Source organism: Lethenteron reissneri, chromosome 66 (assembly GCF_015708825.2).
Source record: "Lethenteron reissneri isolate LAM-NWPU_2019-01 chromosome 66, ASM1570882v1, whole genome shotgun sequence".
Taxonomy (NCBI): domain Eukaryota; kingdom Metazoa; phylum Chordata; class Hyperoartia; order Petromyzontiformes; family Petromyzontidae; genus Lethenteron; species Lethenteron reissneri.
Window position 1 is genome coordinate 3745236 of NC_083844.1, and position 17267 is coordinate 3762502.

At 52.0% G+C, this 17267-nt stretch overlaps 2 protein-coding genes across 2 annotated transcripts in view; both read left to right on the forward strand.

Annotated features, from left to right (window-relative positions):
* Positions 1 to 17267, forward strand: part of LOC133359975 (uncharacterized) — a 341563-nt gene that overhangs the window by 282447 nt on the left and 41849 nt on the right. The gene's annotated exons all lie outside the window — the stretch shown is intronic.
* Positions 1 to 17267, forward strand: part of LOC133359922 (uncharacterized PE-PGRS family protein PE_PGRS54-like) — a 53823-nt gene that overhangs the window by 2012 nt on the left and 34544 nt on the right. Inside the window, exon 2 of the mRNA XM_061578482.1 lies at positions 13315 to 13424. Within this exon, the coding sequence (XP_061434466.1) occupies positions 13317 to 13424 (108 nt within the window). The 5' untranslated portion in view covers positions 13315 to 13316. The remainder of the gene's footprint in view (positions 1 to 13314; positions 13425 to 17267) is intronic.

Sequence of the window (17267 nt, forward strand, 5' to 3'; positions counted from 1 at the left end):
TGTCTGTGTGTAACACTCACACACTGTGAGTGTTACACACACACACACACTGTGTGTGTGAGTGTAACACTCACACGCTGTGTGTGTTTGTGTGTGTGCGTGTCTGTGTGTGTGTAACACTCACACACTGTGTGTGTGTAACACTCACACACTGTGTGTGTGTGAGTGTAACACTCACACGCTGTGTGTGTTTGTGTCTGTGTGTGTCTGTGTATGTGTAACACTCACACACTGTGTGTGTCTGTGTGTGTGTAACACTCACACACTGTGTGTGTGTAACACTCACACACTGTGTGTGTGTGAGTGTAACACTCACACGCTGTGTGTGTTTGTGTCTGTGTGTGTCTGTGTATGTGTAACACTCACACACTGTGTGTGTCTGTGTGTGTGTAACACTCACACACTGTGTGTGTTACACACACACACACACTGTGTGTGTGTGTAACACTCACACGCTGTGTGTTTGTGTCTGTGTGTGTCTGTGTATGTATAACACTCACACACTGTGTGTGTTTGTGTGTGTGTAACGCTCACACACTGTGTGTCTGTGTGTGTGTAACGCTCACACAGTGTGTGTTTGTGTGTGTGTAACACTGTGAGTGTGTGTAACACTCACACACTGTGTGTCTGTGTGTGTGTAACACTCACACTGTGTGTGTGTCTCTGTGTGTGTAACACACACACAGAGACAAAGGCGGCCGGGCGTGGGGCTGGCCACCCACCCCTCGTGTGCCACAGCGCCGGTAGCCTTAGTAGGTGCTGCTCGCTAACAGAACTTGCCCCTACAGCCTGTTAGAGGCTACACGGGGGACCTTTGTCTGTGTGCAACCTGAGTTCTTGCGAACACTCACTGCACGTGGTCGTCTCAAGGTGCACCTAGCCTGGCACGGCCACGGGGAGCGGTGTTCTGGAAGGATTGGACGTCGTGTGAACGTTGTGTGCACGTTGCATGGACTGTGTGTAGAAGTTGTGTATATACAGTGTATGTGCGTTGTGTATACATTGGGCATGCGCGTTGTTATGTTCAGGGTAATGTTTACGTTGTGTAACGAGTCTATGCTGGGTTGTGTGTGCACGATATGCACACTGCACGTGTGTGTGTGTGTACACAGTTTAGCTACGTCGTGTGCACGTGGTGTGTCTGTGTGTGCGTGGTGTGTGTGTGTGTGTGGTGTGTGTGTGTACACGTGGTGTGTGCGTGGTGTGTGTGCGTGGTGTGTGTGTGTGGTGTGTCTGTGTGTGTGCGTGGTGTGTGTGTGTGTGTGTGGTGTGTGTGTGTACACGTGGTGTGTGCGTGGTGTGTGTGTGTGGTGTGTGCGGTGTGTGGTGTGTGTGTGCGTGGTGTGTGTGTGCGCGGTGTGTGTGTGTGCAGTGTGTGTGTGTGTGCGGTGTGTGGTGTGTGCGGTGTGTGGTGTGTGTGGTGTGTGTGTGTACACGTGGTGTGTGTGCGTGGTGTGTGTGTGTACACGTGGTGTGTGTGCGTGCGTGGTGTGTGTACACGTGGTGTGTGTGGTGTGTGTGTGTACACGTGGTGTGTGTGCGTGGTGTGTGTGTGTGTGCGTGGTGTGTGCGTGCGTGGTGTGTGTGTGTGCACGTGGTGTGTGTGTACACGTGGTGTGTGCGTGCGTGGTGTGTGTACACGTGGTGTGTGTGTGTGCGTGGTGTGTGTACACGTGGTGTGTGTGCGTGGTGTGTGTGTGTGTGCGTGATGTGTGTGTACACGTGGTGTGTGTGCGTGGTGTGTGTGTGTGCGTGATGTGTGTGTACACGTGGTGTGTGTGCGTGGTGTGTGTGTGCGTGGTGTGTGTGTACACGTGGTGTGTGTGTGTGTGGTGTGTGTGTGCGTGATGTGTGTGTACGCGTGGTGTGTGTGTGTGCGTGGTGTGTGTGTGTGCGTGGTGTGTGTGTGCGTGGTGTGTGCGTGGTGTGTGTGTGCGTGGTGTGTGTGTACACGTGGTGTGTGTACACGTGGTGTGTGTGTGCGTGGTGTGTGTGTGTGCGTGGTGTGTGCGCGCGTGGTGTGTGTGCGCGTGGTGTGTGTGTGCGTGGTGTGTGTGCACACGTGGTGTGTGTGTGTACACGTGGTGTGTGTGTGTACACGTGGTGTGTGTGTGTACACGTGGTGTGTGTGTGTACGTGGTGTGTGTGTGCGTGGCGTGTGTGTGGTGTGTGTACACGTGGTGTGTGTGTGTGCACGGGGTGTACACGTGGTGTGTGTGGTGTGTGTGCGTGGTGTGTGTGTGTACACGTGGTGTGTGCATGCACGGTGTGTTTGGTGCATGAGACGTTTGTACGTCACGCTCGCATTGTAAGTAGTAGAGCTGCATTGTGCGGTGTGTTTGTGTGTGAGAGTGGGGAGCGGTGGTGCAGTGGTTAGCGTGAACATTCACGCCCAACAACAACAATGAGGCCATTCACTCACGCGACAAAAATCCCCCGTGTAGCCTCAACAGGCTGTAGGGGCAAGTGCTGTTCGTAGCGAGCAGCAGCAGCACCACGTGGTACACAGGAGGTCGTGGGTTCAAACCCGACCCTGACGACGCCTGCTGCTGCTGTGAATGTGGAGTTTGTGTGTCTCTCTCTCACTCATCATCACGGTGGCGAGGAGATGTTGACTACCTCGCCTGGTATGCAGGAGGTCGTGGGTTCTATCCCGACCCTGACAACGCCTGCTGCTGCTGTGTATGTGGAGTTTGTGTGTCTCTCATCATCATCACGGTGGCTATGAGATGTTAACTGCCTCGCCGGGTACACAGGAGGTCGTGGGTTCGATCCCGACCCTGACGACGCCTGCTGCTGCTGCTGTGTATGTGGAGTTTTTGTGTCTCTCTCATCATCATCACGGTGGCTAGGAGATGTTAACTACCTCGCCTGCTATACAGGGGGTCGTGGGTTCGATCCCGACCCTGACAACGCCTGCTGCTGCTGTATATTTGGAGTTTGTGTCTCTCTCTCATCATCATCACGGTGGCTAGGAGATGTTGACTACCTCGCCTGGTACGCAGGAGGTCGTGGTTTCCATCCCGACCCTGACGACGCCTGCTGCTGCTGTGAATGTGGAGTCTGCGTCTCTCTCTCATCATCACGGTGGCTAGGAGACGTTAACTACCTCGCCTGATACGCAGGAGGTTGTGGTTTCGATCCCGACCCTGACGACGCCTGCTGCTGTATATTTGAAGTTTGCGTGTCTTTCATCATCATCACGGTGGCTAGGAGATGTTGACTACCTCGCCTGGTACACAGGAGGTCGTGGGTTCGATCCCGACCCTGACAACGCCTGCTGCTGCTGCTGTGTATGTGGAGTCTGCGTCTCTTTCTCTGTGTCTCTCTCCCCGTGGTGGTCTCAGTGTGGATTGTGTCTAAGTGTCCTCCGGTCTTTCCCCTCCACGTTCAGAGTATTTGGTGGCCGCTCTGAATGGCGACACAGTGATGCTGATGATGATGGTATCGGCCATGCGGATGAGCTGCTATCATTTGAGGTGGCCAGGTCGCTTCTCACAACTCCGCAGTAGCCCAGTGGCACTTAGGCTGGTACCAATGAAGGCAACTTGATTGGTATATAAATAAATAGCCATCACCGCTGGGGAGACAAAGGCGACCGGGCAAGGGTGGATTTAGCCCCATAACCCCCCCTCCCCCTTTTACAGCACTTGCCCCATAAACCCGTGTGGGCTACACGGGGGAGCTTTGTTCTGTGTGAAAGAGTTTGTCTGTGTGTGAAAGTGTGTCAGTGTGTGTGTCGGTGTGTGTCTGTGCGTGTGTCTGTGTGTGTTAGTGTGTGTGTCACTGTGTGTGTATCTGTGTGTCTGTGTGTGTGTTTGTGTGTGTGTCTGTGTGTGTGTGTGTGGGGAGCGGTAGTGTAGCGGTTAGCGCGCTGCACTACGAACTTGGCGATCCGGGTTCGATTCCCGCTCACGGCAAACACCAGTGACGATTATCTGAACCGGTCCTGGGCCTTCCCTAGGTCGACTCAGCCTCAAATGAGTACCTGGTGCGGTGTGTAAACATCGCCGCTAGGGAGACAAAGGCGGTCGGGCGTGGTGCTGGCCACCCACCCCCTCGTGTACCGTTCCGGCCTTCATAGGTGCTCGCTAACAGCACTTGCCCCTACAGTCTGTTAAGGCTATACGGGGGATCTTTATCTTTGTCTGTGTGTGTGTCTGTGTGTGTGTCAGTGTGTGTTAGTGTGTGTGTCTGTGTGTGTCTGTGTGTGTGTCTGTGTGTGTTAGTGTGTGTGTCAGTGTGTGTCTGTGTGTGTGTCAGTGTGTGTGTCAGTGTGTGTCTGTGTGTGTGTCAGTGTGTCAGTGTCTGTGTGTATGTTAGTGTGTGTGTGTCAGTGTGTGTGTCCGTGTGTGTGTGTCAGTGTGTGTCTGTGTGTGTGTCAGTGTCTGTGTCTGTATGTGTGTGTTAGTGTGTGTGTGTCAGTGTCTGTGTGTGTGTTAGTGTGTCAGTGTCTGTGTGTGTGTCTGTGTGTGTCTGTGTGTGTGTCTGTTGCTAACAGCACTTAGCCCCGACAGTCCGTCAAGGCTGTATGGGAGGTCTTTGTATGAACTGTGTGTGTGTCTAGGTCAGAGAATGTGTGCACAGTGTGTGTGTCGTCAGTGTGTGTCAGTGTGTGTGTCATCGTGTGTCAGTGTGTGTGTGTCAGTGTGTGTGTCTGTGTGTGTGTGTGTCAGTGTGTGTCTGTGTGTGTGTCAGTGTGTGTCTGTGTGTGTGTCAGTGTGTCAGTGTCTGTATGTGTGTGGGGAGCGGTAGTGCAGCGGTTAGCGCGCTGCGCTATGAACCTGGCGACCCGGGTTCGATTCCCGCTCACGGCTAACACCAGTGACGATTATCTGAACCGGTCCTGGGCCTCCCCTAGGTCGACTCAGCCTGAAATGAGTACCTGGTGCGGTGTGTAAACATCGCCACTAGGGAGACAAAGGCGGTCGGGCGTGGTGCTGGCCACCCACCCCCTCGTGTACCGTTCCGGCCTTCATAGGTGCTCGCTAACAGCACTTGCCCCTACAGTCTGTTCAGGCTATACGGGGGATCTTTGTCTTTGTCTTTGTCTGTATGTGTGTGTTAGTGTGTGTGTGTCAGTGTCTGTGTGTGTGTTAGTGTGTGTGTGTGTGTGTCAGTGTGTCTGTGTATGTGTTAGTGTGTGTGTGTCAGTGTGTGTGTGTCTGTGTGTGTGTCTGTGTGTGTGTCAGGGTGTGTGTCAGGGTGTGTGTCAGTGTGTGTGTGTCAGTGTGTGTGTGTCAGTGTGTGTATCAGTGTGTGTCAGTGTGTGTCAGTGTGTGTGTGTCAGTGTGTGTGTGTCAGTGTGTGTGTCAGGGTGTGTGTGTGTGTGTCAGGCTGTGTGTGTTTCGACTCAGCCTCCAATCACTACGTGGTGTAGCGGTGTGTAGTAGTAAACATCGCTGGCACTGGGGAGACAAAGGCGGCCGGGCGTGGTGGTGCTGGCCACCCACCCCCTCTGTGTGTGTAGCCACAGTGCCGGCAGCCTTCACAGGCGCTGCTGCTGCTCGCTACGAACAGCACTTGCCCCTACAGTCTGTCAAGGCTACACGGGGATCTTTGTCTTTTCTGGTGGTTGTGTGTGTGTGCTTTGAGAGTCCAGATATACAGAGTGAGTGAGTGTGATTGTGTGTTTATCAAAGCTGGCCTATGTTGAGGAGGCTCGTGAAGGGCGCTGCTGCTGGGCAGTGCCAGGCTAGGTGCACAGTGATGCTACTGGGCAGTTGGAGGCAGTCGCCGCTCCAATAATATCAGCGGAGGGGCAGAGGAGCGACGCTGCTCACAACAACGAGCGGAGTGCCGGGCGGATAAAACGCAGCTTCCTGCACCTAGCCTGGCACAGCAGTCAACCCATGGCACCTGCTGGGTCTGTTCCGTGACACCTTCCTGCACCTAGCCTGGCACAGCAGTCAACCCATGGCACCTGCAGGGTCTGTCCAGTAACCTCCTGCACCTAGCCTGGCACAGCAGTCAACCCATGGCACCTGCTGGGTCTGTCCAGTAACTTCCTGCACCTAGCCTGGCACAGCAGTCAACCCATGGTACCTGCTAGGTCTGTCCAGTAACCTCCTGCACCTAGCCTGGCACAGCAGTCAACCCATGGCACCTGGGTCTGTCCCGTGACATCTTCCTGCACCTAGCCTGGCACAGCAGTCAACCCATGGCACCTGCTAGGTCTGTTCCATGATATCCTCCTGCACCTAGCCTGGCACAGCAGTCAACCCATGGCACCTGCTGGGTCTGTCCAGTAACCTCCTGCACCTAGCCTGGCACAGCAGTCAACCCATGGCACCTGGGTCTCTTCCGTGATATCCTCCTGCACCTAGCCTGGAACAGCAGTCAACCCATGGTCTGTCCCGTGACCTCCTCCTGCACCTAGCCTGGTACAGCAGTCAACCCATGGCACCTGCTGGGTCTGTCACGTGACATCCTCCTGCATCGACAGACACTGTGTGAGTCTCTCTCTGCTTGGGTGTCTGTCTGTGTGTGTCTCTCTGTGTGTCTCTGTGTGTCTCTCTGCTTGTGTGTCTGTCTGTGTGTCTCTCTCTGTGTGCATGTCTGTGTGTGTCTCTCCGTGTCTCTGTGTGTGTCTCACTCTGTGTCTCACTCTGTGTTTCTGTCTGTGTCTCTCTCTGTATGTCTCTGTGTGTCTCTGTGTGTCTCTCTCTGTGTCTGTGCGTGTCTCTCTGTGTGTCTCTATGTGTGGCTCACTCTGTGTGTCTCTCTCTGTGTGTCTCTGTCGGTGTGTCTCCGTGTCTGTGTTTTGTCTCTCTCTCAACTTTAGCAATCTTTGTAAGAACGTAATCAACCAGGTAGGGTGTTGACTGTTGTGTTGGCCGACTCTCTGTGTTGTATTGCATCATAGTTCTAAGCTTGCGAGGTTTGTTTTCTCATTAGTTCTTACCTGATGATGGTTGCTTGTGTTGCAATCAAAACGAGGAATTCTATTATTATTTAATTCATTTTCTTTCTACTTTACCGAAAGAACCAAAGAGTAATGGCTGCAGCCACGAAAACTTCGAATCTCGTTTGAACCACCTCGATGGGATTGTGTGTAGTGTGTGTAGTGTAGTGTGTGTGTAGTGTGTGTGAGTGTAGTCTGTGTGTGTAGTGTGTGTGAGTGTAGTGTGTGTGAGTGTAGTGTGAGTGTGTAGTGTGTGTGAGTGTAGTGTGTGTGAGTGTAGTGTGTAGGGTGTGTGTGTAGTGTGTGTGTGTAGTGTGTGTAGTGTGTGAGTGTAGTGTGAGTGGTGTGTGTGAGTGTAGTGTGTGTAGCGTGTGTAGTGTGTGAGTGTAGTGTGTGAGTGTAGTGTGTGTGTAGTGTGTGTATGTGGTGTATGAGTGTATGGGATTGTGTGTGTGGTGTGTGGTGTGAGTGTGTGGGATTGTGTGTGTGTGTGTAGCGTGTGAGTGTAGTGTGTGTGTAGTGTGTGTGTGTGATGTGTATGGGATTGTGTGTGTGTGTGGTGTGTGTGTGTGTATGGGATTGTGTGTGTGTAGTGTGTGTGTGTATGGGATTGTGTGTGAGTGTATGGGATTGTGTGTGAGTGTGTGTGTAGTTTGTGTGTGAGTGTATGTGATTGTGTGTGTGAGTATATGTGATTGTGTGTGTGAGTGTATGTGATTGTGTGTGTGTAGTGTGTGTGAGTAGTATGTGTGTGTGTAGTGTGTGTAGTGTGTGTGTGTGTGAGTGTATGGGATTGTGTGTGTGTAGTGTGTGAGTGTATGTGATTGTGTGTGTGTGTAGTGTGTGTGAGTGTATGTGATTGTGTGTGTGTAGTGTGTGTGTGTGTAGTATGTGTGTGTGTGAGTGTGTGGGTAGTGTGTGTGTGTGAGTGTATGGGATTGTGTGTGTGTAGTGTGTGAGTGTATGTAATTGTGTGTGTGTGTGGTGTGTGAGTGTAGTGTGTGAGTGTATGTGATTGTGAGTGTGTGTGAGTGTATGGGATTGTGTGTGTGTAGTGTGTGAGTGTATGTAATTGTGTGTGTGTGTGGTGTGTGAGTGTAGTGTGTGAGTGTATGTGATTGTGAGTGTAGTGTGTGAGTGTATGGGATTGTGTGTGTGTAGTGTGTGAGTGTATGTAATTGTGTGTGTGTGTGGTGTGTGTGTGTGTAGTGTGTGAGTGTATGGGATTGTGTGTCGGGGTAGGTGCTACTCATGAACAGAACTTGCCCCTGTCAGTCTCTTCGAGGCTACCTGGGGGACCGTTGTCTTTGTGTAGAGGTCTCTAGCAGCACTTGCCCCCGACAGCCAGTGAGAGGCTACCTGGAAGACCTTTGTCTTTGTGTAGAGGTCTCTAGCAGCACTTGCTCCTGACAGTCTCTTCGAGGCTACCTGGGGGACCTTTGCCTTGTGCTGTCTCCAGTGGTGAGTGGCCAACGCGATGTGGAGGTGGTGAGGGTGGTGATGGTGGTGGTGGTAGTGATGGTGGTGGAGATGGTGGTGGTGATGGTGGTGATGAGGGTGGTGATGAGGGTGGTGAAGGTGGTGGTGATGGTGGTGGAGGTGGTGAGGGTGGTGGTGGTGGTGGTGGTGATGGTGATGGTGGTGATAGTGGTGGTGATGGTGGAGGTGGTCATGATGGTGGTGGTGGTGATGAGGGGTGGTGATGGTGGTGGTGGATATGGTGATGGTGGTGGTGATGATGGTGGTGATGGTGATGGTGGTGATGGTGTAGGTGGTCATGATCGTGGTGATGGTGATGGTGGTGATGGTGGAGGGAGGTGCGCGCCGTCCCACCCCTAGGTCCACTCAGCCGTCACACAGCGCAGGAAGTGCGACTCAATAGACGGAGTAGATTAAGAACAGACGCTTCCTTCCGAAGGGATCGGGGGGAGGGAGAGAGATGGGGGGGGGGAGGAGTGTCTGAGTGAGTGTGGGCGGTTTGTGTGTTAGTGTGTGTGTGTTGGTGTGTGTGTGTTAGTGTGTGTGTGTGTTAGTGTGTGTGTTAGTGTGTGTGTTAGTGTGTGTGTGTTAGTGTGTGTGTGTTAGTGTGTGTGTGTGTGTTGGTGTGTGTGTTGGTGTGTGTGTGTTAGTGTGTGTTAGTGTGTGTGTTAGTGTGTGTGTGTTAGTGTGTGTTAGTGTGTGTTAGTGTGTGTGTGTTAGTGTGTGTGTGTTAGCGTGTGTTAGCGTGTGTTAGTGTGTGTGTGTTGGTGTGTGTGTGTTAGTGTTAGTGTGTGTGTTAGTGTGTGTGTTAGTTAGTGTGTGTGTGTGTGTTAGTTAGTGTGTGTCGGTGTGTGTGTCGGTGTGTGTGTTGGTGTGTGTGTTAGTGTGTTAGTGTGGTAGTGTGTGTTAGTGTGTGTTAGTGTGTGTGTGTTAGTGTGTGTGTGTTAGTGTGTGTTAGCGTGTGTTAGTGTGTGTGTGTTGGTGTGTGTGTGTTAGTGTTAGTGTGTGTGTTAGTGTGTGTGTTAGTTAGTGTGTGTGTGTGTGTTAGTTAGTGTGTGTCGGTGTGTGTGTCGGTGTGTGTGTTGGTGTGTGTGTTAGTGTGTTAGTGTGGTAGTGTGTGTTAGTGTGTGTGTGTTAGTGTGTTAGTGTGTGTGTGTCTTAGTGTGTGTGTGTGTTAGTGTGTGTGTTAGTGTGTGTGTTAGTGTGTGTGTGTGTTGGTGTGTGTGTGTTGGTGTGTGTTAGTGTGTGTGTGTTAGTGTGTGTGTGTTGGTGTGTGTGTTAAGTGTGTGTGTGTTAGTGTGTGTGTATGTTGGTGTAAGTGTGTGTGTTAGTGTAAGTGTGTGTGTTAGTGTGTGTTGGTGCGAGTGTGTGTGGGAGATGCGAGTGTGTGTTAGTGTGTGTGTGTTAGTGAGTGTGTGTGTGTTAGTGTTTGTCTGTTAGTGTGTGTGTGTTAGTGTGTGTGTTTGTGTGTGTGTTTGTGTGTTAGTGTGTGTGTTTGTGTGTGTGTTAGTGTGTGTGTGTTATTGCGAGTGTGTGTGGGAGATGCGAGTGTGTGTTAGTGAGTGTGAGAGTGAGTGTTTATGTGATTGCGGGAGAGATAGTGTGAGTCAAAGTGTGTGTGAGAGAGAGTGAGTGTGAGAGAAGAGTGAGTGTGAGAGAGAGTGAGTATGAGAGTGTGTGAGTGTGTGTGAGAATGTGAGTGTGTTTGTATGAGAGAGTGTGTATGTGAGTGTGTATGTGAGTGTGAGTGAGAGAGTGAGTGTGTGAGTGTGTGAGTGTATGAGAGTGAGTGTGTTTGTATGAGAGAGTGAGTGTGTTTTTATGAGAGAGTGTGTGTATGAGAGTGTGTATGAGTGTGAGTGAGTGAGTGTGTGAGTGTGAGAGTGAGTGTGTTTGTATGAGAGAGTGTGTATGAGAGTGAGTGTGTGTGAGAGTGTGTCTATGAGAGTGTGAGTGAGTGTGAGAGTGTGTGTATGAGAGTGTGTGTGTTTGTATGAGAGAGCGAGTGAGTGTGAGAGAGTGTGTGTATGAGAGTATGTGAGTGCGTGTGTATGAGAATGAGTGTGTTTGTATGAGAGAGTGTATGTATGAGAGTGTGTATGAGTGTGAGTGTGTGAGTTTGAGAGTGAGTGTGTGAGTGAGTGTTTGTATGAGAGTGAGTGAGTGTGTATGAGAGAGTGAGTGTGTGTGAGTGAGAGAGTGAGTGTGTGTGAGTGTGTGAGTGAGTGTGTGAGTATGAGAGTGAGTGAGTGAGTGTGAGAGAGTGAGAGTGAGTGTGTATGAGAGAGTGAGTGAGTGTGTGAGTGAGTGAGTGTGTGAGTGAGTGTGTGTATGAGAGTGTATGTGAGTGTGTGTATGAGAGTGATAGTGAGTGAGTGTGTGAGTGAGTGTGTGAGTGAGTGTGTGAGTATGAGAGTGAGTGTGTGTGAGTGTGAGAGAGTGAGTGTGTGTATGAGAGTGATAGTGAGTGAGTGTGATAGTGAGTGTGTGAGTGAGTGTGTGTGAGTGTGAGAGAGTGAGTGAGCGAGAGGTGTGGCAGGGTTGGCTGAGAGAGCCGACGGGCGAGTGAAGGAGAGAGGAGAGAGAATGAGAGGAAGGAGTGAGAGAGTTGAGGAAGGAAGGGAGAGAAAGAAAGGGTGCGTGGTGGTGAGTGATGGTCAGTGATGGTGGGTGATGGTGGGTGAGTGGTGAGTGGTGGTGGTGATCGGTGGTGAGTGTGCGGTGGTGAGTGAGTGGTGGTGAGTGAGTGGTGGTGATTGACGATGAGTGATGGTGAGTGGTGGTGAGTGAGCGGTGGTGTGCGGTGTTGAGTGGTGGTGATTGGTGGTGAGTGGTGAGTGAGCGGTGGTGAGTGAGCAAAATTGAGTGAGTGGTGAGTGAGTGAGTGAGTGGTGAGTGAGTGATGGTGAGTGATGGTGAGTGATTGATAGTGAGTGGTGAGTGAGTGGTGAGTGAGTGATTGAGTGGTGAGTGAGTGAGTGGTGAGTGAGTGAGTGAGTGGTGAGTGAGTGAGTGAGTGGTGATTGAGTGGTGATTGAGTGGTGACTGAGTGGTGAGTGAGTGGTGATTGAGTGGTGAGTGAGTTAGTGAGTGGTGATTGAGTGGTGAGTGAGTGAGTGGTGGTGAGTGAGTGGTGAGTGGTGAGTGACAATGTCACTCATCCTAAGAGAGGAAGCGGGGGGGGGGGGGGTACACCCCCCACCGCCTTCCCAGAATACCATGCAATCGATCGCCTCCGACCGCACTGCATGATGGGAAACCACCTGTCGGTGCACCTAGCCTGGCACGGGCGCCGTGGTGACGTAACACGCACTTGCCCCTGACAGTGCGTTGATGCTATACGGGGAACATTTGTCCTCGCGTGCAGGTCGGTCGGTGTGTGTGTGTAGGTACGTCATGTGTGTGTGTGTAGGGCTGTGTAGATGTGTCTGTGTGTGTGGGTTGGTCTGTGTGTAGATGTGTGTGTGGGTACATCTGTGTGTGTGTGGGTACGTCTGTGTGTTGTTGTTGTGTAGATGTGTCTGTGTGTGTGTGTGGATGTGTGTGTGTGTGTGTGGGTAGGTCTGTGTGTAGATGTGTGTGTGTTTAACAGCAGAGGTCTCACTCCGAATCAGTCGAGCGGCAATATCTTTTCATCGGTTGAGTAACGCTGTGTGGAAGCTACCTGGTTTGTCGCTCCGCACGAAGCTTCGGGTCTTCTCGGCCACAGTCATTCCCTCCCTTCTCTACGCTTGCGAAACGTAGACCCCCCTAATGGAGCATCTTCGCCGGTTGGAAACATTTAGGCTGGCCTGCCTACGATCCATCCTGGGTTTAACCAGGCTGGATTGTGTGAGGAGCTCACAAATCCTTGAAAGTTCTGGGCAGGGTCCCATCGGTGAGCTCCTCCGGCAGGCAAGGCTGCGTTGGCTGGGTCATGTAGCCCGCATGCCCAGCCACCGCATGCCTAAACAGCTTTAGTTCTGCCGGATCGAGAGGGCTTAATGGGTGAGGCACGGGCTAGAGAAGAGATGGAGTGATGTGGTACAGGAGGACGTGGAGCTGAGTGGACTTGCCGATGACTGGTACCAGCGGTGTCAGGATCGGCCTCTGTAGAGGAGGCTCGTGAAGGATGCTACTGGGCAGTTGGAGGAAGTTGCCCTCCAACAACAACGGAGGGCGGAGGAGCAACGCTCACAACAACGAGCGGAGCGCTGGTTGGCTAAAGCACAGCAAGTTGACACAGTAGGGGGCACACGTGGTGCATCAGCCAGTCATCTTGGTCAGTCTACCCGTGGCATCTGCTGGGTCTGCCCCGTGACCTCCTGCCAGCGGGCGTTCGACACTTCACGTGGCCTCAAGGTGCACTTGGCCTGGCACAAGCATCGTGGTGACGTCACCGCCACTTAGTGGTGAATGGCGGTTGTTGTTGTTGTGTGTGTATGTCTGTGTGTGTAGGTCTGTGTGTGTAGGTCTGTGTGTGTGTACAGGCTGTGTGTGTGTGTAGGTCTGTGTGTGTGTGTAGGTCTGTGTGTGTGTGTAGGCGGTGATTATGCGAGAGCGAATTGGAGTGGGATGAAGGGATAGGAAAGAGCTCCATTGATGAATAAAGAGGAAGTGAGAGAGAGGGGAGCAGGGAGATGGTGAGTGGTGAGGGGGGAGATGGTGAGGGGGGAGGTTGATGATGTTGTAGTGGTGGTGGTGATGTTGATGATGTAGTGATGATGGTGATGTAGTGATGTTGATGATGTTGCAGTGGTGATGTTGATGATGTAGTGGTGATGATGTAGTGGTGATGTTCTAGTGGTGATGATGTTGTAGTGATGTTGATGATGATGTAGTGGTGATGATGTTGATGATGTTGTAGTGATGTTGATGATGTTGTAGTGGTGATGTTGATGTTGTAGTGGTGATGATGTAGTGATGTTGTAGTGATGTTGATGATGTTGCAGTGATGTCGGTGCCGGCTCTGGACGTGGTGATGGTGGAGGTCTCCGTTGACTCTCCACTTGGGGAAGCCGGTGAGGGAGATGATGCCAGCGCAGAGGATAGCGGTGGAGATGTGAGTCACTCACTCACCCACACACCCTCACACACACTCACTCACACTCACTTACTCACTCACACTCACTCACACTCTCACACTCACTCACTCACACTCACTCACACAGACTCACAGACTCACCCTCACACTCACTCACCCTCACTCACTCACTCACACACTCACACACCCTCACACTCACACAGAGGATAGCGGTGGAGATGTGAGTCACTCACTCACACTCACTCACTCACTCACACAGTCACCCTCACTCACTCACACATACACACTCACAATCACTCACACTCACTCACTCACACTAACTCACCCACACTCACTCACACTCACTCACCCACACTCACACTCACTCACTCACACTCACTCACACACTCACACTTACACAGTCAGACACACACACTCACTCACTCAGACTCACTCACTCACACAGACTCACAGACTCACTCTCACTTACACTCACTCACCCTCACACTCACTCTCACTTACTCACACAGATTCACAGACTCACACACTCACTCACACTCACTCACACTCACTCTCACTCACACAGACTCACAGACTCACTCTCACTCACACTCATTCACCCTCACACTCACTCTCACTTACTCACACAGATTCACAGACTCACACACTCACTCACACTCACCCTCACACTCACTCACTCACACAGTCAGACACACTCACTCATTCAGACTCACTCACTCACACAGACTCACAGACTCACACTCACTCACACACCCTCACACTCACACAGAGGATAGCGGTGGAGATGTGAGTCACTCACTCACACTCACCCTCACACTCACCCTCACTCACTCACATTCACTCACTCACCCTCACACAGACTCACAGACTCACTCTCACTTACACTCACTCACACAGATTCACTCACCCTCACCCTCACTCACACTCACTCACACTCACTCAGGCTCACTCACCCTCACTCACTCACTCACACACCCTCACACTCACACAGAGGATAGCGGTGGAGATGTGAGTCACTCACTCACACTCACCCTCACACTCACCCAGTCAGACACACTCACTCTCACACTCACTAGCTCACTCTCAGACTCACTCACACTCACTCACACACACTCACTCACTCACACACCCTCACACTCACTCACCCTCACTCACTCACCCTCACACTCACTCACACAGACTCACAGACTCACCCTCACACTCACTCACCCTCACTCACTCACTCACACACTCACACACCCTCACACTCACACAGAGGATAGCGGTGGAGATGTGAGTCACTCACTCACACTCACTCACACTCACACTCACCCTCACACTCACTCACACTCACTCACACACACTCACTCACCCTTACTCACCCTCACTCACTCACACTCACTCACTCACCCTCACTCACTCACACTCACTCACCCTCACTCACACTCACTCACTCACAGACTCACTCTCACTCACACTCACTCACTCACACTCACTCACACTCACGGGACAAACCCAGCAGGTGCCATGGGTTGACTGCTATGCCAGGCTTGGTGCAGGAGGAGGTCACGGGACAGACTCTGCAGGTGCCATGGGTTGACTGGTGTGCCAGGCTAGGTGCAGGAGGAGGTCACGGGACAGACACTACAGGTGCCATGGGTTGACTGCTGTGCCAGGCTAGGTGCAGGAGGAGGTCACGGGACAGACTCTGCAGGTGCCATGGGTTGACTGCTGTGCCAGGCTAGGTGCAGGAGGAGGTCACGGGACAGACTCTGCAGGTGCCATGGCTTGACAGGCTGAGATGATTGCCAGATGCCCCAGCTGTATCCCCACTGCTGTGCCAGTTCGCTGCAGTTTTATCCGCCCGCCGCTCCGCTCGTTGTTGTGAGCGTCGCTCCTCCGCCCTCCGTTGTTGTTGGAGGGCGACTGCTTCCAACTGCCCAGTAGCGTCCTTCACGAGCCTCCTCCACTGAGGCCGATCTTGACACCGCTGGTACCAGTCATCGGCAAGTCCACTCAGCTCCACGTCCTCCTGTACCACGTCACTCCATTTCTTCTCTAGCCCGTGCCGCGCCCGTTTAGCCCCCTCGATCCGGCCGAACAAAAGCTGTTTAGGCATGCGGTGGCTGGGCATGCGGGCTACATGACCCAGCCAACGCAGCCTTGCCTGCCGGAGGAGCTCACCGATGGGACTTTGTCCAGATCTTTCAAGGATTTGTGAGCTCCTCACACAATCCAGCCTGGTTAAACCCAGGATGGATCGTAGGCAGGCCAGCCTAAATACTTCTAACCGGCAAAGATGCTCCATTAGGGGCGTCCACATTTCGCAAGCATAGAGAAGGGAGGGAATGACTGTGGCCGAGAAGACCTGAAGCTTCGTGCGGAGTGAGAGACCAGGTAGCTTCCACACAGCGTTACGCGACCGACGAAAAGATATTGCCGCTCGACTGATTCGGAGTGAGACCTCTGCTGTTAAACCGGAGCCGGTCACACTGCCCAGGTATGAGAAACTCTCCACTCTCTCTACAACTGCCCCATCACCGATTGGGAGTTGTGGGGGTGGAGTGTCCTATGGTACAAAATACCCAGGCAGGTGCTTAGTTTTAGTGGGGCTGATGGTAAGGCCCCACCTTTTAGTGGCACGCTCCAGGTTCAGCAGCAGCGCCTCCAACTCCTCCTCTGAGTGAGCAGCAATTACCAGATCATCGGCATACATAACGTGGTTGACCAATAGGGAGCCATCCCTTGACCGCACCCGGGCATCGATCAGCCTCCCATTGTATCTGTACCAGATGGAAATTCCTCCGGTACAGCTGTTGAAGGCTTCACGAACTACGTGGTCAAAATAGATGTTAAATAAGGTGGGAGCCAGAGGACATCCCTGTCACACCCCTAGGTGTACAGGGAAAGGCTCTGACTCCCAGCTACGTAGTTTTACCCGAGCCCGCTCACCATCATGAAGGTCCTTAACAATCGTGAGCAGAGGGTCAGGGACTCTGAAAGCATGAAGAGCAACCCAGAGCCCAGGCCTACTGATGGTATCATAGGCCTTGACCAGGTCAATAAAGCAGAGATGTAGGTCTTGTTGGAATTCCTTACACCTCTGCTGTAGCAGACGGACAGCCCTTTCCTGAAACCGCATTAGGGTTCCGCAAGCCTCTCCTCAGCGTGCCTGGCAAGGCACACACACACAGTGTAACACACACACAGTGTAACACACACACAGTGTAACACACACACACAGTGTGTAACACACACACACAGTGTGTAACACACTCACACAGTGTGTAACACACACACAGTGTGTAACACACACACAGTGTGTAACACACAAACAGTGTGTAACACACACAGTGTGTAACACACACACAGTGTGTAACACACACACAGTGTGTAACACACACACAGTGTGTGTAACACACACACAGTGTGTAACACACACACAGTGTGTAACACACACACAGTGTGTAACACACACACAGTGTGTGTAACACACACACAGTGTGTAACACACACACAGTGTGTAACACACACACAGTGTGTAACACACACACAGTGTAACACACACACAGTGTGTAACACTCACACAGTGTGTAACACACACACAGTGTGTAACACTCACACAGTGTAACACACACACAGTGTAACACACACACAGTGTAACACACACACAGTGTGTAACACTCACACAGTGTGTAACACACACACAGTGTGTAACACTCACACAGTGTGTAACACACACACAGTGTGTAACACTCACACAGTGTGTAACACACACACAGGGTGTAACACTCACACAGTGTGTAACACTCACACAGTGTGTAACACACACACAGTGTAACACACACACAGTGTGTAACACTCACACACACAGTGTGTGTG